Source organism: Salminus brasiliensis, chromosome 14 (assembly GCF_030463535.1).
Source record: "Salminus brasiliensis chromosome 14, fSalBra1.hap2, whole genome shotgun sequence".
In the NCBI taxonomy this organism is placed as follows: Eukaryota; Metazoa; Chordata; class Actinopteri; order Characiformes; family Bryconidae; genus Salminus; species Salminus brasiliensis.
The window spans coordinates 14624858-14651723 of NC_132891.1; the positions used below are offsets into that span (position 1 = coordinate 14624858).

At 43.5% G+C, this 26866-nt stretch overlaps 1 protein-coding gene across 2 annotated transcripts in view; it reads left to right on the forward strand.

The window, feature by feature from the left end:
• The window catches only part of arhgap46b (Rho GTPase activating protein 46b), a 91080-nt gene extending 65079 nt beyond the window's left edge, over nucleotides 1–26001 (forward strand). For both annotated transcript variants that reach the window (XM_072696675.1, XM_072696676.1), the window contains 7 exons: nucleotides 6200–6842; nucleotides 8291–8389; nucleotides 16009–16082; nucleotides 17054–17253; nucleotides 21036–21127; nucleotides 21267–21436; nucleotides 23199–26001. In XM_072696675.1, coding sequence (XP_072552776.1) covers nucleotides 6200–6842; nucleotides 8291–8389; nucleotides 16009–16082; nucleotides 17054–17253; nucleotides 21036–21127; nucleotides 21267–21436; nucleotides 23199–23393 — 1473 coding nt within the window. In that variant the 3' untranslated portion in view covers nucleotides 23394–26001. The remainder of the gene's footprint in view (nucleotides 1–6199; nucleotides 6843–8290; nucleotides 8390–16008; nucleotides 16083–17053; nucleotides 17254–21035; nucleotides 21128–21266; nucleotides 21437–23198) is intronic.
• The last annotated feature ends 865 nt before the right edge of the window (nucleotides 26002–26866 follow it).

Below are 26866 nucleotides of genomic sequence, written 5' to 3' on the forward strand. Positions count from 1 at the left end.
CCCCTGCAGTTATCAGACCAAATCTACTCCACTATACAGCGATGCACAGAAGCATGGACCAACTCCATAAAGATGGCAGTGTTTGTGTGTGATAGTTACTGTACAGGTCAAGTACAATCCGACACCGGTCAGATTAGACTCATTTTGCATTTTTCTGACCACTGCAGGACTAGACATTTACATCTTTAAGTGTAACTTTCAGTCATGCTGTCCATCCACACACACTCTCTCTCTCTATGTTGGCCTCTGGGTCAGATTCCCAGTGTGTCTCGTATGGTTTGTCTTAGTGGAAAAGCAAAACATCAGTCTCCATCCGGTCGCCGTGGAAACAATACGGCAGCAAGGGACTGACTAAGGGCTTCCTGTCTCGGAGTGTGCAAGCGTTCCATTCCAGCGTGATTGGCTTTATCTGTGTGTGTGTGTGTGTGTGTGTGTGTAAGTGGGTGTGGGTGTGATTGTAAACATTGAGGTTAGGCAGATTGTTTTTGGTAATAATATGATTAATCTAATCAGATGATGACAAGTTAGGTTTTTTTTTATTTGTAATATTTTTATTTATTACTCTTAATGTTAAGCTTTTTAGCAGATTGCATTGCGTCTACCGGCTGCTGCCAGGTTAGCCCCTTCCAAAAGGCCAAGAGAGAGCGCGAGAGCCAGAGAGAGTGAAGGAGAGTAGAAGAGAGAGACCGAGTAGGAGTGAGAGAATAAGAAAGACAGAGAGACAGAAAGTAAGATGGAGTGAGAGAGCCAGAGAGACTGAAAGGGAATAAGAGAGAGATTGAAAGAGACTGAGTGACTGAGACCAAGAGAGAGTGAGAGAGTCTGAAAGAAATGGAGAGACAGTGAAAGAGACAGAGAGTGAGTCTGAGAGACTTAAAGAGACTTGAGTGAGTCCAAAAGAGACAGAGTGAGACCGAGAGAGCATGAGAGCATCTGAAAGCATCTAAGACAGACCAACATAGACCAAGAGAGACTGAAAGAGAATGAGAATCGGTATGCTGTGTAAAAGGAGAATCTGCCTAAATTGAAACTGTAATAGCAACACACACACGCACACACACACAAACACGTGGGTTCAAAGCCTTTCAAAGGCTTGCTGCTGCTTAGTCACCTCCACTAAGTAGAAGAGGAAAACCTTCTCAGTCAGGCAGAGAGAGAGAGAGCGCAAGTGTGAGAGAGAGAGAGATGAAGAGAGAGGGAGAACGAGAGCAGGAAGGAGAAAGCTAGATTCCGCTACAGAGACCAGAGCTCAGGTGAGTTTAGTGATGGGCTGTCTGTACGTTTGTGGCCATGTCTAGAGGTCTTTGTGGGGGGCAAATGTCTTCAGGATGATCGAGAACATTCCGACTTGTGCGTGTGTGTGAGTTTGAGTGTGTGTGTGTGTGTGTGTGTGTGTGTGTGTCAATGCAGTAGACATAAATGTGGGAATGGAGTAGCTCTGTGCAGCAAGTAGGTCAGTGTTCAGCGTGAGAAACACTGCGATTCCCCCCGCTGTTTCTGTCAGCCACGGAGAAATACACACAGTGTCCGGTCAGTATGTGCACTTGATCACTTGTGCAACCGTGTTGTATGTGTGTGTGTGTGTGTGTGTGTGTGTGTGTGTGTGTGAGAGAGAGAGAATAAGCTCATGTGTGTGCTTTTTAATCATGAGGGCTGATAACTTAGAGGCTTAAAGGATAACTTGGGGATCCATCACTCTTCCTCTGGAGAGGGAGAGAGAGAGAGAGAGAGAGAGAGAGAGAGAGAGAGAGAGCAGGTATTTCACGCTTGTCATACTGTACACAGCGCTGCTAGGTGTTTCTACTTTGTGCTCCTCTATGACTGTTAGCATTAGCATGCTAGCTGTGAGTCAGAGTGTGTTAAACTCAGATTTTCCCACACTGATGCCTAGCAGGGGTTGCTAATGCTGGCTACTGCATCGTCCCCCCCTTCAGACATTCCCCCCCCCCACCCCACCCCACCCCACCCCAAGCCACCGGCATGTTTTTATTAAACAACTGGAACATAAATTAACCTCTACTCAGAGAATTCCCTGGACCTCTCCATAAACTTCCTCTTGGGCTCTCTCTCTGTCTCACTCTGTCCCTTTCCCTCTCTCTCTCTCTCGCTCTCTCTCTCCCTCTCCTTCTACATAAGCCATAATAGGAGCCCTGGTCCAGTTCCAGTGTGCAAAAATGAACTAGGGAGAACAATAGGAGCAGGACCTGAGCCAGTGCCCTTGTCACCTCCTCAAGTATCTTGTTTGTGTGGACACAACAGGCCCACTTGTTGATCCTCACCTCAGGCGATAGAGCATTAGCTAGCGAAAGAGGCTTATTTATGTCATTTATGCAGTGACTCTTTTGCTCATTCATAAACAAACATTGCAGTCACGTTTCACCATCTGAATGGTAATTCAATCCCACCTCAATGATTCTTATAGTAAATGTCTGTGTAAGACGGGCTAGTTGAGTATCTGTAGATCTGCTGGTCTCCTGGGATTCTCAGTACAATAGTCTCTAGAGCTTATTTAAGATGCTGTAATAAAGAAAACACATCCAGTGAGCTTCAGTTCTAGAGACAGAAATGCCGTGTTGATTAGAGAAGTAAACAGAGAATGGCCAGGCTGGTTAAAGCTAACAGAAAGACTACAGTAACTCAAATAAGCAATCTGTACAATTGTGGTGAGCAGACATGTGTCTCAGTATGTCCAACCAAGAACAGAAGGCTGGGGCTGCAGCAGGCACTGTGTTTTTACTGTGGATTATGTTTTGCTATATTGGGGATCTGGTCCATTTTGGCTTCGAAACATTATGCATTAGCCCATTTGTATGTCCGTTTGTTACTGAGGACACAGCAGCATGTTTAGCACTGCCACTGTTACTTTATCAAAAAGGCTTCCATGGCATATATTTAGTGTGCCGTAGCACTGCAACTGCCAAATATTCTAATCTTATCTCTCATTTACATGCTTGTAAGTGTTTTGTAGTGCTGTTATTTTAGAGAGAATTACAGATACTGTGCTTTGGGATGTCCTTGTGCCCTTTCCTGCTGCTAGGGGGAAGTTTCTAAAGAGCTGAGAACAGGTAAAAACACTGCTAAAACCAGCCATTCCCACCAACAGTAACACTGTGGAATACCCTGTAGGTTTGAGCTTGACTTCTGCAGAATCCAATCCAATGAACTCTCTCCTCAAGGCTGTTCCCCAGTTAAAAAATCAAAGAGGACGTGAATTCATCCGAGGTCAGATATCTCACCCGACCCCCAGGACATCCCAGTAGCCACTTTACAGCACTTAGGATGAACCTGTCCTGCACTTTGTCCTGTGTTATGGGGCTGCATCTCTAAAAGCAGCTCAAACTCAAACTTTCCTACATGATGCTTGAGGCTTTTTTCCAAGTTGGGAAGTGGCCTACACAGTGTTACCCATTGCCTGTTCTGTAAGCAAAGGGTATAAAAGTCATTGCACTACAAGTCATCTTTTTAAGTTGTCTTGTTGAAACGTGTCTTTAATTAATTGCAATATAGAGTCCATTTTCTTTACTTTTTTTAAATGAAGTAATATGTAAACAGTTTCAACCAACTTTACAAGTTTCAAAACTCCTCAATTTCTATTGAGGATATACTGTCCATGCCTCAGATTCTCACTAGTGTCAAATATTCCCACTATTATGTAGTTAATCATAATATTCTTATATATAAAAATAGACTGAGATAGATAGACAGACCCAATAGTGAGAATAACCACCTTTGGATTCGGATGACAATAGCGAGACATCATGGCATGGGCTGTAGTAGAGGCTGGAAGATGATGTTGGTTATAGAGGATTGCTCTTCAGTGTGGCATAAATTGCTCTGTACCACTCGCCGGAGTCGTCGTTCTCCTCTGGGATCAATGGCCCGTGAGGCACCACTGTTAAGAGGCACTCAATGTGCAAGTAGTCCATTCTCTGTACACTTAATTATATGAATTACATTTAGGCGTCTTGGCTTTACCTTATTCTCTTGAAGTTCCACCACTGCAACCACATTGATAAACACTGGAACAACATTGGAAACATGTTTGCATCCAGAGACAGAATGGGCCAGGAAGGAGTCACAGTTTGGTGTCTGAATCCATAGGGAGCAACGCAGATGCCAGGGAAGATGAGCCAAGGTTCTATAGAAACCCCTATTGAAATGACACACGGAGTGGTTGAGGGAGAGAGGAAAAGGCTTCACCATACAAAGCAGTTGGCACAACTCGCATAACTCATCAAAGGTGATGTGGCTTTGACCTTTCTGTAGCAACAGTATTAAAAACATCAAGCGCTACAAGCTTGGACGGAGCGCAGGAAAACTGGCCGGTGGAAAGCAGAGTGATGAGGCGGAGAGGTGAACGTAATGTGGACCAACTGGCTGGGTCTTAGCCTTAATCTTTGTGTTATAGTGATCTGCTGTCTTGGCTCAGTGGCCCACGCTTCCATACGCTTCATTAGCTGGGTAAATCAACCGCAGTTCTCTCTCTTTCTCTCATGGTCTCTCTCTCTCTCTCTCTGTCCCTCTTGTAATGAAACATTTAACATTAAACGATAAAATTTAAATCACAAACGTGGGGTTTGGAAAATCCCCCCCCTCTGAATCTGAAGTTTCCCCTCTTAGATATGGAGCCGATGGCCTGGTGAATTCATCAACTCTACTTTATGCGGGAAATGGCCGCATCGTTAAACCCGTATCACATGTGGCGTGGAGTCTGCGTTCAGCTAATGGTTCATAAATAGTAGGGTGATCCCTCAGCTTGCGACAATCTAATAACAGAAATACAGCTTTCGCGGTGTTGGGAGACTGACTTCAAGCCAGTGCTTGAGGGGGGGTGTTCTTTTCAGACTTTCCAGGCAAAGTGATCTTTGAACGAAATTGAGAAATTGTTTGGGAAAGTGATACAATGCATCTTTTGTTTTCTGTTTTCCTGATTAGCATTCAGGATTATGGGATTGTGCCCACAGTAATAAGACATTCAGTTTTGTAAGCCAAAGAATTCGTAAAGTAAGTAAATGGAATATTAAAGTCATTAGACTTGGTGCAACGTAATGTGAGGAGAAGGGGGAGTAGAGACAGACTTGGGGGGGGGTATAGCGTGAGCGAGTGAGGGGAGGCAGTATTGTTTGATGTTGGGATGTGATTTCCATATTGGGTCACCTATTTTGAGAGCGAGAGCAGCCCATGTGAATGTTTCCAGGTTTCTGAGCCTGTTCCGGTTACGGTGGGGGGGGGTTGGGGTGGATGAGTAAGCCGATCACTCGCTGCCTACGCACAGCGCACCCTGCGTACACACTCTTGCATGCTTTCTGCATCTCTTACACACATGTAGACACTTAAAAATACACCACCTCCTTTTTCTTCCCCCTTCGGTACTGACATAGATATCTTTTCATATAAAGATGTTGAAGTAATAATCTTTTTTTTTGCTTAAATGGAAAAAATCAGATTTCTTCAAAGCTGTGTGAACAGTCAGATTTGAGCCTCTTTCATAATGTGACATCCAGTTTGTGACCATGTGACTGTAATGAGTGATCTGTTATAAAAAGACCATTTGAGCATCATCTTTTTTGTTGTCTTTTGAGGAACCCAGCTCAGATTGGAATTTCGGAATTGCAGGTTATTGTGTATGCATCATCCAGTGTTGGTTTGATGCTAAAATGTGCACATGTGGTTTCTGCTACGGTCGTGTTCATGCTAAGCACAGATATGAGCCACATTCAAGCACAAATATGGACTCTCAGAGCTCTCAAAAAACTGACAGGAATTGGCTTAGAAATACGGCTATGTCTTTTAATGTGTCTTTTAATGTAAAGACAGCATTTGATATAATCCCTTTGTAGAGCTCTGTCTGCTTGGACAGGATCCAGCAGTTAATCTCAGAGTACTGTCAGGTATGAATGTCATTTCTTAAATATTTGTGGGGTTTCAGGCTCAGATTTGTCCTGCATTAATTTAGATTTTTGAATTTTTGCGTTTTTTTTTAGGCTATATTCAGGTTTAGTTCAAGCCCATTATAAGGGCCCATAAGTTGAAGTAATGAAGGATGTAAAAAATATCAAATATCAAAATATATCATGTTCAAACCTCGAAACAGCTCATTCCTCCGCCCTCTTTCAAATAAAATAAAAGATAAAAGTAGGGTACAGGTTCTTCAATTATTGTCACATCTGATAAAACTTCACTCTCTTTCCACGCTTAGACAGGAACACTGGAATCCAAAGGCCAGCCTGAGCTCCGCCCCCAGCACGGCGACGACCATGACGACGATGGCAGGCCACATCACGGCACCGCTTCTGTCCCTTCCGGTCACGGCCATGCCCCACAGACTCGCCACCCCTCATCCAGCTCCACCTACCAGTACCCTTACTCCACCCTGTGCAAGCCCTCAGCCAACGTGGACATGGAGGACTGGGCCAGCAAGAACTTCAATATGCACACTCAGGGCCTTTTCCGCCGCCGCGTCTCCATCGCCAACATGCTGTCGTGGAACGGTGGCTCCATCAAGAAGCCCATGCTGATCACCAGTGAGCGTGTCGTCAAGAAGGAGGCCTGCGAGATGTTCAAGCTGGTGCAGGTGTATATGGGCGACCGGCCGGCCCGTCTGGACCGCCGTCATGCGGCCCTGCTGGTGGTCACTAAGTGCTGGGGCACCCAGGGCCTGCGGGACGAGCTGTACGTGCAGCTGGTCAGACAGACCACAGACAACCTCAGCCTGTGCAGCCTGGAGGCAGGCTGGGAGCTGATGGCCATCAGCCTGGCCTTCTTCTCCCCCTCGCCCAAGTTCAGACGCTACTTGGAGGGCTACATCCAGAGACACCTGGAGCCCAGCAATGATAAGAAGAGTGAGTATGCAAAGTGTGAGCGTGTAAGAGTGTGTACGCAGAGTGGATATGCAAAGGGGATGCAAGACACAAATGCTTATGTGCGTGTCTGAGAGAGAGGGAGGAAATGCAACAGCGTTTAAATGGGTAGTAATTGTTGTTGAGGGTGCAGTATTGGTACACAAATCAGGTAGATTTAAATAGTACAAATCAGACACCATAATAATAATTTGAGATATATCTGAATGATACATATTCCATAATTATCTGTCTGATATCTACTCTTAAAAATCAGGCCTTGTAAGTATTCATTATTCTATTTTCCATTAGGCCAATTTAGTACCTGGTACCGGACACTGGGTACCTTTTCTTACCCTGCTCGTGGTTCCAAGTGAGCCGAGTAGGGACTAAAACGTGATGTAAAACCCATGCAGAGCGCTGATTGGCCAGAGAAAATAGTCACTCTACACTATGCAATGCAGACATCCAGCACAAACAAGCCATTTGTAAAATTTCATAAGCTTTTTAGTTGGCTAGCTGTTTTAATGGTTGCCACTGACAACAAAGCCTGTTTTCGTATTAAAGTTGTATAGAATCATTTGGCTGATGCAGGCTTTTTTTCCACAGACTACATTAGCTAGCTTTAGTGTTGTGCTATGTGCTATTGTGTATATACTGTTTTGGTTGCTATGTCGTATTATGAATTGAACAACACTATTTGTTTCCAAATCCTAATCCTTTTAGGATTCCTAAATAAAAAGTGGTTATCTAAAACCTGAGACTACAATAGGAAATACATGTTAGTTATGTGCCTGTAACCAGCAAAATGTGTCTTTTTTAATAGAGCTACCCTAGCTAGCTTCCGAAAGCGATTTTTCTTTACCACAAATTTGTTACTCTCTTAATAGAGTTGCTTTAAACAGAATAACCTGTTTAATTTGGAAACCCGTTCAGATCATGTCATTTAGAATCTGTAAACCAGAAAGAGAATAGAGTCGAGCAGTGTAGTGTAAGCTGTCTGTTAGAAAAGCACCAAAAGGACTTTTGGAGATGTTTTTTAAAATAGTGAAACCAGTGGGAGTCTGTTTGTCTGGTTTTTGAGCGCATGCAGTGCGTAGCTACTGCATCTGAAGTTCTTTGCTTTTTCCGTTTTATTGAACCCATAGTGAATGTTTATGTTTCAGGTAAGCCAGTGTGACTCCGAACACTCACTTCCATTGCAAGTCAATATTAGTGTCGGTGCTAAAATTATGATGGCTCAGTGCCTGTGCAAACAGGATGCATGGCTGGGGACAGGAGGAAAATAAAAAGCAGGGTTACTCCAGGTTATAGTTCCAAGGCTGTGGAACAAAGCATGATGATGTGTTTTTTTTTTTTTCAGATGGAAGGTGAAGCTTGTATTTATTTAATAGAAAAGAGGGTTTTTTTTTCGTTTTATCTCAAAAGGTGTTCTCTCTTTGCTTTATCAGTTTTACAGAGGATTATGGAACAACAGGACATAAAGAACAAGAAGAACTCAAAGTCCAGGAAGAAGAGGAAACAGAACAATGAAGAGGAGGAAGAGCAGGGTACGTTTTACTGCAGCATGGCACACACGCACACACACATACACTAGAAGATACACTACAGGTCCAAATGTTTGTGGACACCCCTTCTAATGACGCATTCAGCTACTTTAAGATGCACCCATTGCTGACACAGATGTGCAAATACACAGCTTGTCTACTCTCTGGAGCAGATAAGCATGAACCTGTTGGCAGCATGCCTAATGCCAGGTGTAGGCTAGAGGGGTATAAAGCACCCCACATTGATTACCACCACCCCACATTGAGCTGCGGAGCAGTGGAACTGTGTTCTCTGGAATGATGGGGCTCCATCCAGTACTTTTGGGATGAATTGGGGATTGGGAATGAGGAGTGGTGGTGATCATCCAACATATGGACCTCACCAACACCCTTGTTGCTGAATGCATTTAAATCCTCACAGCAATGGTACTGCTCCGTTTTGTCTGTATCCGTAAGCTTTCGGAGAACGTGACAGAGAGAGAGAGAGACAGAGAAAACTAGCTGAAAGATTTTCCTCACTGTCTGCTGTTTGTCTGTCATTCTGTCTGTCTGCCTTTCAAACACACACACAAATGAGATTAGAGCTCACAGCAGCATGATGTTCTTCAAGTCCCACGCTTTATATTGTACACTGCACAACTGCAGAGAGAGAGAGAGAGAGAGAATGAAAGAGAGAGAGTGTAAGATAGCCAGAAGGACTAAGAAAGGATTCCTTAAGAGGGACATATCCGGTAGGAAGTGTGCTTAGAAGTATAGAATAGAAAGACCAACAAAAACAAAGTATAGGCCATTTTTATCAGGCTACGCCCCCAGTGCCTCCACCCGGTTTATCCCTCGTCCTCTTTCCCTCCTCTCTGTGCCTTTTCTGGTCTCTCCTTTTCTCAGTTTTCCTCATTCCTTCACACTGCTCAGAGCAAAGACTTTATACTGGCACTTTTCAAAGATTATTCAGACCATTACTTATTAAGTTTTGTCAACATGGCATAATAATGACCCTGTGTGAGAAAAAACAGTAAACGTTAAAGTCAACTACATTCTAATAAAAGAAGCGATGCTGTAGAAGACAATAAGGATGTCCCCATCCGATCCAGTGTATTGAGATCCAGACATATTTTAGTGGAACAGGTATCTGCCATTTTTAACCATTGTAGGATATTAAACACACTATAAAATGTAATTTTAAGAAAAGTCGAAGGAAATCTCATTTAATCATATAAAACATGTTGCTTAAAATAGCACAAAAACGCACACACTGTGATAGTGCCCTCATATATGACCTCAGAAGCCGCTGGAGTTGCTCAGATGGCTTAGTGTTTTCCTCAATAGGACAGTTTATGAAAACACAGCAGGGAAATTACTAACAGAATAATGTTTTCCTACATTTAAATAATCAACATGGGCAAGATTACGTTGATTAGAAGTTCTGAATGTCAGCTTTAGTTCATTTTCAATGAATTGCCCAGCCCCACTGTGTGATGTGATGTTTTCTCTCGCGGAGTAGTGGAGTGAGTAGTTTGAGGAGGACAGCCTACTTTTAAAACAGCTCATTTTAAAGCTTTATATATATATACTTTTTTATTATTATTATTGGCTGTGTGTGGACTAATATTCTAGATTTCAAGAACAGTATCACACAAAAAAAAAAAAAATAGTGGTATCGAGCCATTTTTTGTTCTATTTCAATTAACTCAGAGCCAAGAAACACTTTTGAACCCCTGTAAACCTTGAAGACATAGATGTTCAGAAGACGGCCAAGGATCGTTGGTGGTCAGATGTGTCCTCCCAGGTTGCCGATGTCTGCGGGATGTTTTGTTTTGATTTTGTGCAAATGACGGACGCCTTCAAAGCTGCACTCTGTGGTTACTCACCACTTTCAGACATGGCCTGAGGCTCCTCTGGGTGTAATCGGCTGAGTCAAGATGTATGCTTGCATGTGTCTCAGTCATCCCGGCCCTGTTTATACAACTTGCTCTTTCGCATTGTGTTTAGTGGTGTGCTTGCGGTTTCACTGATGTCACCACCTGCTGTGACCAATGGCAAAGCTGCATCCAGCTGCATCCTAGGATCCTTTGGGGTTCTCCCAGACCACATCACACACGCACAGTCACACATCTAAACAAGTCATCAGAAAACCTCAGGGAGCAAGACTCTTTTGTAGCAATGAGATACAGGACTGGAGCGAGTCTGAAGTTCTATACCATCAAGACACAAAGCCTAGGAAAAGGCTGTGTGCGTTGCCATGGTAATGGAAACTACATTTTATTGGCCAAAAAAACACGCGCAAGAGAGGTCTGATGAGTGCATTTTGGGGATTTTTGAGGATCATATTTCTGCTTTGTGTTTACCATTGAAACTTTGCTGAATGCTTCAACTAACACCCTAAAATTCAATATATCAAGATGTGTCCCCAGAGGCTTTAAGGACATGGGACGTTCTCTGGCAACATGGATGCAATTGTTTGGCCTTGGCCCTATGTCTTTTTACTTAGTTTGGTTTGTTCCTTGTTCAAACACACCTATACAAGCTGGTAAGTACAGTCGATACTTGGGCGCTGGTGTGCTCGAACAGGGAGCTCATGCACAGGACATAGGCCCTCCGGGACCACTTTAGATCCCAGTTCCCAGGGCTACTTGCAGTTCCTTCTTGGCACAAGCTGATTTCCTGGGGCGTTCTCTTGGCTCCACCAATCTGACACGACCTGGTCAGTTAGCCAGGCGGGTGCTGATGGCATGGGCAACAAGAAGACTGTGGGATGAATAACGTCAGGCCTCACCAGCTGTCTGCCGACGCTGCAGCCCCTTAGAGATGGCATTGTGCAAGAGGAGCAGATTTCAGGGGCCCCAGTTTCACTTCTGTTTGAAACGGGCACAAGTGCATTGATCAGAGTTTATTGTACAGTGCATATGCTGGGCCCCACTCACTCTCCATCTGAGCCAACCTGGAGCGCGAGAGGCGTGGCCTGGCAGCCGGCGGGGAGGACTAGGCCGGAGGGATGTTGTGGGAAAGAAAACAGGCTTGCGTTAAAATGTTGAGCACTCCACTGGAAACGTTGGAAAGATGGTTCCAAGTCTATAGGATTAAAGAGAGGCCTTTACAGCAACAGCTATTGGTATGCAAAACAGGCCTTTCCTATCTTTCATTTCTTTCTGCTCTCTCTCTCTCTCTCCACCCCTCTCCTCAATCCCTCCCACTCCGTCTGGCCTGGAGTGCCGGTGTCAGTCGGCTGTACTTTGTTTTCAAGAGGCTGTTAATACAAGCGGTGGGAGGACAGAGAGATGTGAAACAAGAAAACGAGTAGGAGAAGAGAGGGTGGGAGGGAAGGATGTAAGTAGATAGGAAAAGATGAATAGACGTTAGGGTGGGGTTGACGAATAGGTTGACGGAAAAAAAAAAAAAGAAGATAGTTGAGTCTGAAACAATAAAAACAAATGAAAACAAACGTTTTAAAGAGGAGAGGGAGCTGATAAAGAAAAAAACAAAAGGAAAGGAAATCTGAACAGGGAGCACTGAAGGTGGAATGAGCGGGGGAAAGTGGGCGGGAATAGTGACAAAGTGTGCGAGAGAGAGGGATCAAAGAGAACCAGGCTCTTGTGAAATATCTGACCCGTATGTTGACCGTATTTTCACAGCCTGATAAACCAGAGAGTCATCCATGTAAAACACCAGCTGTAAGATCTGCCGTCTTCTTTTTTCTTCTCTCTACTTTAGTCTTCTCTTCATTGGCCGAGGGCAACTAGAGAGCCCCGTCAGTTCGAAACCGGCTTTCAACTCTCAGATTACAAACTTCCTTTGCAGGCCACGACAGATCTTGGGTGGCTTTGACTCATCCGGTGTCTGCTGCAGGTGTGTGTATGCGTGTGCATGAATGTATGCACAAAAGGCTGGCCATTTGCCTGGTTAAGTGAGCAGGGAGGGGCATTGGTCTGAGATATGATATGCTGCTGGTGCTTGGACCCCTTAATTGCCCTTTGGAGCACACTTCCAATATAACTCGCTTTCTGTCCGTTCTATTTAGACGACAGGTGGTTCTGAAGGAGTCTCTTCCTTCTCTTCCTCTGTGGTCACTCCTCCTTACTCATCCCATCTTGTCTGTTATTAACTCGCCCTCGCTCTGGTCATTTATGCAGCTGGTGTGCTGTCTGGTGTTGCTTGGTTTATGAGAAGCCACAACGCTAACAGTGTATTGCTTTAACAGTGCATTGTTTGTTTTCAGACTGTGGTTGTTCAGCTTGAGGCAGCACACAACTCCCAGCAGTTTTCCCATCACTTTCCCCCATTGCTTTTCCAAAGTACAGCACCTCTTTGAAGAGCTGCTTTTTCTCTTTTTCCACTGACTTGCAGTTCTTCTTCTTGCTTCTTGTTCTACTAAAATCTTTGTGCTAAACGCTCTTAAAACACAGTATATCTCACTGTATGAACAAAACCTTGTATCTTTGAAATAAACTTTAATCAGGGATATAAATAGGGTCTGTCGTTATCCACTTTTTTTTGTGCTGCCCTCAATCAGGAGAGAGAAGCCGGTTAGCATTAGCTCAGTTAGCTCAGTTATTTAGGCACATTAAGTAGACCACTGCAGTTTAGTGGTTCATCCAAGTTTGCTTTAATAGAACTCAGCACGTCGCTATACACACAACTACAGTGGGCTTCCACAGCTCCCCCATACCATTTTTGTGCCATTTTGTGGAATTAATCTTTTTACATGGACTTCAATTACAATTTGAGAACGCACACCAAATCTCATAAAAAAATGGCAAGTCAAAATCTGGAACAAACATTAAATAGTTAGAGGTAAAGACCCACTTTTCTCAAGAGCATAATCATTATAGTCAGACGACTGGGTTTAGACCTCGCTAAAACAGACAAGGCTTGTGAGGGCTACGGCAGGAACAAACCACAAGCCAGCTACTGCGTGCACCTAAGGCTCATTGATGTGTAAGGGCCACAAAGGCTAACCCCATCTGGTCTGAATCAACAGAAGGGCTTCTGTGCCACAAGTCACAGAAACATGTGCACCGGTAACCTGTGGGATGTGCTTGAGTAACAAGATCAATCTGAGGTAGCTCTACCTCAGCTCAGACTTGAAGGATCTGCTGCTAACGTCTTGGTGCCAGATACCACAGGACACCTTCAGAGGTCTTGTAGAGTGGGATATTTTGGCAGCAAGCATCTACTTCCCCCTCTCCCTCTCTCAATCAGGGAGGAGCAATACGTTCTCTGCTAGCGATGCCGAATGTCAGGCCTGGGGTCAGTCCAGTAAAGCTGTTATCACCTGCAAGCAGTAAATCACCACCTCACACTCACTGACCTCAGATCAGTAGACTGGCCAAGAATGACTCACCTTCCCACAACACAGGACAGAAGAGGAGGAATTACAGCATGTCCTCCTGGCCTGTGCTGTCTGTTTTGCATCAAAAACAGGCCCAATGTTCAGCCGTGGTTCTTTACAGGAGTTTCAGTAGCCTGCAAGGCGGTGGGGGTAGTATTTGGCCCTGCACAGAGTAAGAGAACCGGGAAGACACGCAGAGATCTGTGGTTCACACTGTTTAAGACACTGTTTTTAGAACTATGGACCATTGAGTTATAGTCTTTTATCCGTCACCAGTGTTTTACATTTCATTCCAGTGTGAGGCGAGCGTCACGGTTGCTAAAGGTTGCTCCACTTTCGAGAAATGTTATCATACTGTAGTAATGGAAGAGGAATTTTCTGAAAGTTGAGAAAGGATCCAGGTCTAAGGGGGGGATGGGGGGGCTGTTTGATCTTGTGTTGGTAACAAAATCTGGCATATGGAGTTTCAACTGTGCTGTGTATTTTTCTTAGCTTCAACCAAAGTGTAGTAAAACATCCTGAGGAAAAAAATGCTTATGCTCATGATAATCTAAACTACACACACACATATAATATGCACACGCACACATAAGCTCAGCTTCAGCCCCGGCAAATATGGGAACTACAAATATGGGAACTACAATATAACAACTACAAATATGGGGATAAGTGATAAATGATTATTACAATAGTGTGACCTTGATTGCACTCCCTTTTGCTTGCTTTGACAATGTAAACAATCAAATTACAATTCTAATCAACCTCTCCTGTAAGCTAATAGCAAAAAATACACTATAAAAGTCCCATTCCCTTTACTGTCCAAAGTGCAAAATAGCAATAGCCTCCAAAAATAGAATACTAATAACTACCTACGTCATATTTACATTTTACATTTTACATTTACATTTAAGGAATTTAGCAGATGCTCTTATCCAGAGCGACTTACAAAGTGCTTTGCTATTTACCCAAGAAAAGCCTTAGCTAGTTAGAATAGACTAAAAAATCAAAGATATCTCTTATTCGCTATTCGTCCAAGTACTCTCTGAAGAGGTGGGTCTTCAGTCTGCGTTTGAAGACAGCGAGCGACTCGGCCGTTCGGACAACCAAGGGAAGCTCGTTCCACCACTTTGGTGCTAGGACAGAAAAAAGCCTGGACGCTTGGATTTTTGAGGGACGGCGGGTCGAGCCGAGCCGTACTTGAAGCTCGACGTGCTCTAGGTGTGGATTGGCTTTTGACCATTGCCGTCAAGTACGGAGGGGCTGGTCCATTCTTGACTTTGTAGGCCAGCGTCAGGGTTTTGAATCTGATGCGGGCAGCTACAGGAAGCCATATTTGCAAGCAGTAGAGCTATTTTTGTTTAAGGCCTATCCACAAATAGGTTCACAATGTAGTGTAGGTCAGGTGAGTGAGGGAGCTATTCCAAAAGCTTGAGTTTGTGACTCTTCAAGTAGTCCATGGTGGATTAAGAGGCACGTTTTAAATCAGTATCCTGTTGTATCCTGACAAGCCTCTTTTCAGCTTTGTCCCAAGCAGTTTGACTTTTGCATCCAGGATTTGCTTGTATTTTGTGGAATCCATTCTTGCCTCCAGTCTTGCACTACTGCTAATGTTACTGGTGGCAACACAACCCCAAAACATGATACATCCACCCTCATGCTTCACAGTTGACTTTGATCAGTCCACAGCACTTGTTTCTGAAACTTACATGGCTTCTTATGTCTGTTCTATGAATGTCATGTTTGTTCAGGCAATGGCATACACCAGAATAGTGCACCACCCTCTTGATCTTAATGCAGGTTCTTGGCAGGCAAATAGGGGATTTGCCTGTCTTACCAGCATACAAGCAGCTCTCTCCAGTAGTCATATTGGGCTTCCAGATCTCGTCTTGACTGCCACAGTTCCCCAGAAATGCCATTTCTTAAAAGTAAAAATTGCAAGCTGAAAATGCTTGGCTGTCTTCTTGTAGCCCATTCCTCCCTTCTGAGCAACGATTACTAATTTGACTTGATGCATTCCATCATCCCATCCAGGCCTAAACGATATGTACTGTATCACAGTACTGAAAAACTACAAAAGATTAAACTTGCAGACCTAATTTAAAGGAACAAATGTCAAACCCCCATTCTCTGGGTTATTTTTTTTTCTAAACAAATCCACACACAGAATTTAGGTCTCTGGATTGTGCTAGAAGTCACAAGACCACAGGATTTTGTTCTGTTCTCACAGCAAAGCTCTGACTCTGTGCGAATTAATCAGTTGATCATTTACACTGTCGGTTATTTCTGTCCTTCACAGGTCTGCCAATCAGCACTTATGCCAAGTACTGCTACCGCAAGCTGCAGAAAGTTGCCGTGACCGGGGGCAAGAAGGTAAGAGTGGCCCTAGGTACTGATCACAGGCTCGTTTATCCTTTCCCTTTGGCCGTAATTCTTTAGCCTGATTATCCTGATTCCAGACCAGTAATTGCGGCCAGCAGGCACTCGGGACGGTTGATTAAAGTCATCTGCGCTCTCCAGGTAAACAGAAGCGCAAACAGGGTATCTGAAAGGTCAATGATTTAAACTGCTTTTGCGGAGAGAAGCATGTGGGGATGGCCGCTCTGCATGTTTCAGGTGCCGAAACAAAACAGGCTGTAATGTGTTCAGACTGGCCTTTGACTGCTGAAGTGTAACACACAGTGTAGCAGTGTGCAAGTGCCTACATGTGTTAGCAATCAGAGCACTAAGCCCTTAGGAAAGCTCCATGAGAACCACTCAGACTTTGGGGTGGGGGGGCTATAATAAGCCCCCAGGCACCCCCTCCCCCAAGCACACACAAACACCACAGTAAAACTTACATTAGCTCTACCCCCTCCCTTTCTCTCCTTTCTCCAGTCCTTACCCTGTAATCAGCTGTCCCACCCATGTCTCCACAGTTTTTACTGAGGTGCTATTTTTAAGGCCACACCACGCAGTGGTACTTTGTACTGTATAGTGGCATGAAGGCATACTGTGCTAAAATTGCTGTTGCAAATTGCTGGTCAGAGTAAAAGATGGGGTATTATAGTACAGTGTGGAGGAAGTAAGCGTTACTTCTATAATTGATTCTCATATTGACTATTTCAGTACGGTTCCAGCACTAATATATTTTATACATGCATATTTACATACATCCCCAACATTTTACAGAAGGGAAAAACCATATTTACCTTCAGTGGAAAGCGGATTTTATTCCAAGACATTCTGGAGCATTTCTCTTGGCCCATGCATCATGTAATTTTGATACAATGCAAAGAACGACTGCCAGATTTAAATCATGTCAGGATGTACTAATCCCTTTCTTCTACTCTCTCCCTCCACAGGGGCTCAGAAAGCCCACTCTCGATGAGATTGATCATGGGCGCAACGCCATTGTGACACCGTCTCTGTTCGGCAGCGCCCTGGAGGAAATCATGGAACGGCAGAGCGAGCTCTTCCCTCAAAGGAGGCTGCCCTGGGTGCAGGTGCAACTCTCTCAGTGCGTGTTAACCCTTGGTGGAGCTCAGACAGAGGGCATCTTCAGGTGAGACACAAAGAGAAAGAGCGCTTACAGTGAATTCATTAATGCCAGGGGTACAGGAGTGAATGTTCATTAAAGGGTGTTGCTGTTTTTAAATAGTATTCAGTCCAGGAGCATATTTATATAAAAACATGCACACTGTCACCAAATATCAGTCATCTGTGCCAGTCATGTATGTGCACTGACCAAATAACATGTGACCATTATGTATTGGTTATAACTAAACACCAGTAATATAATATAATTATGTATTAGCTATACAAAACATCTACAACCATGTATCAGCTATAACCAGATATTTTCAACCACCATGTATCAGCTATAACCAGTCATCTTCAACCACCATGTATCAGCTATAACCAGTCGTCTTCAACCACCATGTATCAGCTATAACCAGTCGTCTTCAACCACCATGTATCAGCTATAACCAGTCGTCTTCAACCACCATGTATCAGCTATAACAATGTATCAGCTATAACCAGTCGTCTTCAACCACCATGTATCAGCTATAACCAGTCGTCTTCAACCACCATGTATCAGCTATAACCAGTCGTCTTCAACCACCATGTATCAGCTATAAACAGACATCTTCAATGATCATAAATTGCCTATTTACTAGACTTTCTTCGAACTCCTTCTTAGCTATGACCAGGCACCTACAGCCATCATATATTAGCTACAACCACACATCTTCAACCATCATATATTAGCTATTACCAGGCATCTACAACCATCATATATTAGCTATGACCAGTCATTTTTAACCATCATATATTAGCTATTACCAGGCATGTACATCATATATTAGCTATAACCACACATCTTCAACCATCATATATTAGCTATTACCAGGCATGTACATCATATATTAGCTATAACCACGCATCTATAACCATCATATATTAGCTATTACCAGGCATCTATAACCATCATATATTAGCTATTACCAGGCATCTACAACCATCATATATTAGCTATTACCAGGCATCTACAACCATCACATATTAGCTATTACCAGGCATCTGCAACCATCATATATTAGCTATGACCAGTCATTTTTAACCAACATATATTAGCTATAACCACGCATCTATAACCATCATATATTAGCTATTACCAGGCATCTATAACCATCATATATTAGCTATTACCAGGCATCTACAACCATCACATATTAGCTATTACCAGGCATCTACAACCATCACATATTAGCTATTACCAGGCATCTACAACCATCATATATTAGCTATGACCAGTCATTTTTAACCATCATATATTAGCTATAACCACACATCTTCAACCATCATATATTAGCTATTACCAGGCATGTACATCATATATTAGCTATAACCACGCATCTATAACCATCATATATTAGCTATGACCAGTCATCTTTAACCATTATATATTAGCTATAACCACACATCTTCAACCATCATATATTAGCTATTACCAGGCATCTATAACCATCATATATTAGCTATTACCAGGCATCTACAACCATCATATATTAGCTATTACCAGGCATGTACATCATATATTAGCTATAACCACGCATCTATAACCATCATATATTAGCTATGACCAGTCATCTTTAACCATTATATATTAGCTATAACCACGCATCTATAACCATCATATATTAGCTATTACCAGGCATCTACAACCATCATATATTAGCTATTACCAGGCATCTGCAACCATCATATATTAGCTATGACCCGTCATTTTTAACCATCATATATTAGTTATGACCAGACCATCTTCAAATGTCATGTATTGACTGTGCACAATCTACAACCCTGTATTAACTTTAACTAGACATCCTTGACCATCATTTATTATCTATGACAAGACACCTACAACCATTGTATATTACCTACAGTATCAAGAGATCTATGACCATCATGTTTTATCTATGAACAGACCTGTTGATACCCTCTGGTCAGTTAGCACATACACTGAAATGAGGCCAGACTGGAGCTTTGCCTTCCTTCTAGCCGTGAAGCATATTTTAAAAACAGGTTGTGTGTCTGGCACTGGGAGAGCTGCCATTTCACTAGTTCATTTCTCCTCTGCATGTCTGGCCAAGTTAATTATAACACCCAAATAGACGTGTGTCTGTGATACCCGGTTCAAAGACTGATGGTTCAATCCTGTTTTCTGCTCCCCTCCTCCCTCTCCCCCTCCTCCTCCAAAACAATACTATGCAAACCAGCTCATCCTTGCCCGTGTCATCTTCTCAGACGCTGTTTCCTCATCGGCCCCATGACTGGGTGGTCCCTACAGGAGCTATTTGTCCAAACAGATCCCCGTCTGTTTGACACTTGGCAAAAGGAGTCCTAAAAGAGAGCGCATTAATCGTTTAAACAGGACAGCGCCTTCATTTGTTAGGCTGCCTGATGCGTTTTCAAAAAGCGAGTGTCGGTTTCGCCTCGATGCGCTCAAGAGCCAAACAAGCCCAAATTACAGCGCTGACTTTCCTCTGGTGTGGGATGTGCAAGGTCAGGAACAAATTCGTTGGACTTTGAGGAGTTGGGAGAGCTGATCTAGGATCAGTTTTTGCTTGTGCATCTAAATGAATGTCTTAGTAAATGTGTCCACTGGCTGAGTGGATGCATTTCTGGTCTGTGTGCATGTGTGTACAGACAGAAAACAGGCAAACACATTCCTTCCAGCTCTTACTGTCCCTTTCCTAATTATGTCTTTTTATGACGCCTGTGTGCGATGTGAGTTTTGTCAGAAAATCTGCCCCAACCGAGCAAATCTTTTGTTTTTAATATCACCCCATATTAAAGGGTGATTTCTGTGAAATATGATATTTGTTACAGGGCCCTTGTGCTCTATATTCCCAGTGTCATCCTCATCTTCCTTCCTCATCTACTCAGTCAGTCCTTGTGTGTAATGCAGTACACACACACACACACACTGGACCATCTGCTTTCATTAAATCTGATAAAGCAACTTGACTAAGATGCCAGAAAAACGTGTTCATAATAAGGCATGCATTTGTTTATCCGCCATGTCAGTGTCATTCTCATTCAAAAACAACGTATTGCATAAACTAGTGCCACCTTGTGGCCAATTCCTTTTTAGAAGACATATTCAAGTGTCAGCCACTGTCTTAGAAAGTGGAATAAATACCATCCCTAGAACCACAAATTGTTTAGCCAGCTAACTTCAAGCTCACTTTGACCTAAACCCCTGTATTTTCTGTCCCACAATAGTGGACCACTGTTTATTGTGATACATTCTCATGGCAACACGCCAGCTTGGCCTGCACACCTATCCTATTGCGTTCTGGACTGAAGATCTTTAACAGCTCTTGAGTTAATCAGGGCCGGGTTTCTGATGAAGGTGAATCCCTGCAGTCCTTTTCTTTTTAGATAAATTTAGAGATGTTCAAAGAGTCTGTGGCATTAATTATGTGTCCAGTTTCCAGTCCTGGATTCTGTCCCGAGTTTTGGGTGATCGGACCACGTTCGGATTTCACTTGTCCGCCACTTGTCCACTCCACCAAACTGTTCACAGTCTCCTGAAGCAGGACAATTTTGATAAAAAAAAAAAAGACGGAAATGGAAATGATGTACGTGTTGGTGTGCTTTTTATGCAGGAAAGTAAAATGGGGTCTCATCTGGTCACACATGGGATGCATTATTGACGCATGTCTAAACAGGACGTGAAATTATATCACATATTGGAACACTTGGTGTTTTCACGTTATAAACAAAATGATACAAAGAACAGTGTCAGAGTATTTATATGATGTCATTTCTGTACTGCAGAGTGCCAGGAGACATTGATGAGGTAAACGCCCTCAAACTACAGGTGGACCAGTGGAAGATTCCAGAAAACCTCTCTGACCCCAATGTCCCAGGTAGGAGCAACATCATCAGTGACTGGAGTGAAAAACAGTCCTGTCATGTTTTTGTTTATAGTTTTATCCAGTTCTGGAGTGATGGACAAGCCTCTAATCAGAACTGGTTTTGCCCCCTCTCTCTCTCTCTCTCTCTCAGCATCGCTGTTGAAGCTATGGTACAGGGAGCTGGAGGAGCCAGTGATTCCACAGAGTTTTTACACACAGTGTATCAGTCACTATGAAGATCCCGAGGCAGCCATCAACGTCGTGCAGTCATTACCAGAGCTCAACAGACTGGTGCTTTGCTACTTCATCCACTTCTTACAGGTAACACACACACACACACACACACACACACACACACACACACATCAACCATAACATTAGCACCACTCACAGGTGAAATAAAAAACACTGATTTTCTTCATCTACAGTAGCATCTGCCAAGGGCTGGGATATTGAGGCAGCAAGTGAACAGTCCGTTCTTAAAGGTGTTGTGTTAAAAGCAGGACAGTGGGCAAGCATAAGGATCTGAGACACTTTGACAAAAAACAGATTATGATGGCTAGACGCCAGGGGCAGAGCATCTCCAAAACATCAGGCTGGTCTTGTGGGGTTATTCTGGTATGCAGTAGTTAGTACCTACAGAAAGTGCTCCAAGGCTCATTGATGCGATCCATGGAAGCCTCACCTCTTAGCTTGCAGGACTTAAAGGATCTGCTGCTTACGTCTTGTAGCCAGATACCACAGGACGCCTTCAGAGGTCTTATGTAACCCATGCCTCTGAGGTCAGATTTGCAATGGCATAAGGAGGAATTTCTCAACAGTAGGCAGGTGATGCTACAGTTATGGGTAGACAGTGTAGAAGTGAATGTATAAAAGGACAGTTTCCAGTGGTTTGTACGTATGGCCTCAGGACCAACAGGACTTTTGCCTACTTCAACTTGTCAAAACCTTGACACACAAAGACGGATGGCAAATTAAAGAACTGAATAAGCGAGTGGAGAAGCATAACGAGTGCAGACACAGTTAAGCTAGTAAAAAAAGCATTAAAATGCTGAGCAGGTTCAGCTGACTTCAGTTTTAAAGCATGGCAGGAGGAAAACATCCAGGTGACTCCAAAAGAGTCAGCTTTTGGCTAACATTAGCTGCATGGCTAATTGCTATTTGCATCTAAAACTTTCTTTTAGTTCATTATGACTGATTACCAACTAAAGAGGGTAATGCAGAAGACCCTCTGTGCTGGGACACTCCACAGATCCTCGCGGTCACCTGATCTTTACACAGTTAAACACAACTAGGAGAGATTTGATACTGAGATGTTACTGCTCTCCACCACCATCATCAAAACCATCCAACCAGTACAGTTTCAGAAACAGTGTCTCTATGCCAAGCCACTTTAAAGAAGTAGTTCTGGAGGCTTATTGTGGCTCACAGCCTAGAAATCTATCGAACTAGTAAGAATGGCCCCTTTTTGGTCTCTAAATCTGTCCCCTCCAATGCACTGCACACTATTTACGCAGTGTGTTCTCCGCTAGAGCTTGTTAGACTGGCTTTCTGCAATTTCACAGATTAAATACAGGTACACACCCTCTCACATACATACACACACACACACACACACACACACACAGGAGATTACACAATATCAGTTTGTTTGTACCAGACTTGAGCTTTAAAACTGATGCATTTAATCAAGTAAGCAAGCCATCTGATAGCGCAGTGCCCAAACACTCTGCCATCCTCCAAAAATAAAATTTTTACAATAGTTAGATCTAAAAACATCTGACCATCCTGAGCAATGTCACTTTGCCATCAGCAGCTGCAGTCTGAGAGAGCAAAACTGGCCGTGCAACATTGCATCACTCTACATGCAATGTTGGCGTCTGTTGATGGTGCAGTGTAGCTGGAGTCCCGGTGCTTTCCTCTGAGCATGTCGGCTGCCTGGCAATGTTGCCTCTGTGGCTGGCTTCATATGTATCGAAGTCCTTACCCACCTAGTGTTGCTAGGTAGATAGTTTCTTTTAAATTTTTTTCTAAATTCTGAACATGTTCCCTTTATCTCACATAATCCCTTCTTCTCCGTCAGGTCTTTGCCCAGCCGGTGAATGTGAGCAAGACCAAGATGGATGTGAATAATCTGGCCATGGTGATGGCTCCCAACTGCCTGCGCTGCCAGTCTGATGACCCTCGTATCATCTTCGAGAACACACGAAAGGAGATGTCCTTCCTCCGCATGCTCATTGTGCACCTGGACACCAGCTTCGTCAAGGGCCTCATCTGACCTCTCAAAACTTGGGATGTAGAACTAATGGCACTGGTGACAAGAAGAATGAATTTCTTTGCGGTGGACGCAAGCTTTCAACCCCATGCGGATTTTGTCTCGTTTGGTTATCTGACTTCCTAGCTTTATAAACCGAAGCTTCCGAATCTGAATCACCAGCAAACAAAGCCTCAAGCTAATGACTCAGCGACTCACTGAATACCAGCTTCCGCAGGAGGCTTCTCCTGACTTGTTTGATTTGACTTCATTTTAAGTGAATCCTCAGCCAGGAAAGGGGCTCATTGAGGAGTCTCCACAGCACTGTACAGACTGGAAAACTTCGGGAATGGCTCGTTCTCACAGCAGAGGTCTTGCAGATGATGCGGGCGTATGATTTGCCGCATTCACAGCAGCCAGACTGCTGAGCACAAGAAACCAAATGTGCAGGGATATGAATGACACAGCAGCATTTGAAACAGCAGCATGTTCTTTGCTTCTTCGGATTATCACTACTAATTTTTGTCTTTTTGAAAAGCAGGGTTTTGGATACCCTTTGTGGACAATCGTGATCTTTTTTTCCTCTTACTCTAACAGATTATGCAAGCGATGACCCTCAGATCCTCAGTGTATTTCTCTAATTTAATAGGGTATGACTGTGTTAGGTATTTAACAGATGGGTATCTGTATGCTGTCGAGCTTACAGGGGGAGAATGCAATGCTCTAGCTTTGTCTTTAAGGCAGGAGAGAAGCTTAGTGGAGTAACAGTTGATGGCCTGCAAAAGGTCCATGACTTTATCAACTTGTATCAGGGCCCACTGCAAGGTCATCTCACTCAAATCTGGAGCACAGGGCCTGGACGGTGCTTTTAAACAAACCAACCTCCTTTTGACTCCCCTCTCCGTTTGAGTGGGGAGCAATTAGATCTTTAAAGGAGCATAACCTGCTTGCTATTTTTAGCCATTAGCAGGACAGCGGAAAGGCATGCAGTCAACAAGGACTCATCACTCGAACTGTTCACTACAGCGGGGGAATTGAGTACGTTCAGTAGTCAGCATCCCTGGCTCTGTAACAACCATTAACAAACATGACCTAAAGTATCGTTTGGGGAGTGTAGCTTTTTTTACGCCACTATTTCCCTAAAGCCGTAAACAGAAGTTGGGGATGATTTCATATTTCAGAGTGTGTGGTTAAGGGGACAAGCAGTAGTATATTTAGCTCTGCGGTCAGAGTTTGGAGGTTTAGCACCCAGCATGGGACTGGAATGCCTGTCGGTTTTGGCAAGAGACCATGCTGGAGCGTATACCCCCCCCCCATGACTCCTATTTTTTAGGCTGTAGGGCCCCAAATGAGAGGGTTCCGCCAGCCAAAAAAAAAGGGCCAACAAGATTAGCTGCTTGTTAAAGCCCCTTTCCAGCATTTCCACAGCCATTCGTCTGGGTCCTGCCAGTCCAGGCAGCCTGATCCTGCACTTTACTTCAGTCCCAGTTGTCTTCCTAATGACTGAGAAGTAGGAGAACAGGCTCTGTTGCATTGTGCCTGCTGTAAAAAAAATAAAAATAAAAAAATAAAAGAGTGTGTCCTAAAGAATATGCTGACTTAGCAGACACACTTCAGGGCATTGCTCCCGTACGTTCCACATTGCCTATTGAAGCAAAATGAACAGCCTGATTAGAAGATGCAATGCAAAAGATGCAAGATGCTTGGATTAATACCACACTATTACCAATAGAATCAATCGAGTACATTAAGAAACATAAAAACTGACTTAACTGATCAACTACAAACCATGCAGAGCCTTTTAAATATTCCAGACTACTTTACTGGAAAACAGAAAAAGCCTTTAAACTTACGACTTAATCAAAATCTGAAAACAGAATGGCAAAAAAAAAAATATTTCTAAATGTCTATGCATTTAAATGGGTGTAAAATACAAAACAAAAGGTATTTTCATAATGAAATTTATCACTTGATCACTGCTAATACATTTAGGAGGTAATTTTTTCATCCAGTAAGGTTTATTCAATGATTTGCAACAGCTTTTGTGGATGGACTGGTCTTGTAGCTCCAACTAACATGATTGTTTACCTGCAGTCTGTTTGCTTAGAAGTCAGGTTTTAGGTCCATCAGGAAAGGTTTCATCCGTACAGCAGGTCCATCCCACTGGAGTGGTCCTGTTTAGCTGTATATAAATATAAATATGATCATATGTGATTGTCAGCGTGCTCTCCATGTTTAGCTATGAACTCAGTTTACCAGATCTGTCACTTTTGTTACAACACAAAAAAGCCACTTCATCCATTTTTGCATTGTTTTAAATAGGATCCTCCTGGTGACTAAAAATGAATCCAACTGTGTGCGCTGTTGATGCACCCCATCCTGTATTGCACTTACCCTTTTCCCCTCCCTGTCTGTGGGTGTCCTTCCAGGGACCGTACACTCTGACTGTAAATGCTCCTCTACGTTTTTTTCTTCCTTTTCCTTTTGGCACAGCATCAAAGGTGCCTGCGCCCTGAGAGTGCAGGATCTCTGAACAGCAGCTAAAGCTGACTATGAACACATGGATGATGTGCATTTAGATTTTCTTCATTTCGTAAAGAAAGAATAAAGTTTGTAAATTTGCCAAATTGTACACACTGTGTCCTGAGTGTCCTTAAAAGCCGTCCAGTGACTGTACAGGGTTGCATATAAAGGATTATCAGAAAAAAAACCTTACCCGTAACACCCGTAACTGATAACGAGATGTCGACTGTGCGGATGCGAATTCCAAACTATCACAACATTGTATAGAACAGTATAGCCAAGGATTTGTCCGTATTCAGTCGTTGAGAATCAGGGCTGTTGAACTTTGACGCAAACTTTGGGTGTGCAACATGTGATGCGTGAGCATCCACTGCCAGAGCCTTTCATCACAGTACCTGGCCATTTTATCACTGATGAGTGGCAGCTAGCGTCGCATGTGCCCCAAAGAAGAGCAGTGAATGAGAGCCACGCGGGTGCAGATATGGCTGAGCTGTTAAAGAGTGTAGCAGAGGAAAAGCAGATCCTACCTGGCTGCTGCTGCTGCCCCTGTTGAACTGGGTCATTTCCTACAAATAAAATGCTAGGCCCGCACGCTAAACCTGGCCTCTGAGAGCTTAAGACTCGAGCCTGGAGATTCACACCCCATACTCTAATGTATGTAAAAACGTAAAATTAGCCTGAGGCTAATTTTTATCAGTCCTGTGACTGATAAAGTAAACACTGAGTGAACATCTATGGCCCATTGTTGCTCTTCTCAATAAATACTAACTTCTATAGCTTTAGGAACGGAGAGGAAAAGCCACATAGTACTGGAGAGAAATGGAAGCAGATAGAAGGCATTGAGATCCATGTTTAACATCATGAAGATAAGCAAGCAAGCGTTTCTTGGTCTGCCCCAGTCTGTGCTTCTTCATGCGTATAACAGCTCCATCAGCTGTTCGGCCCTGTGCGTATAGACACAGCCCCACACCCAC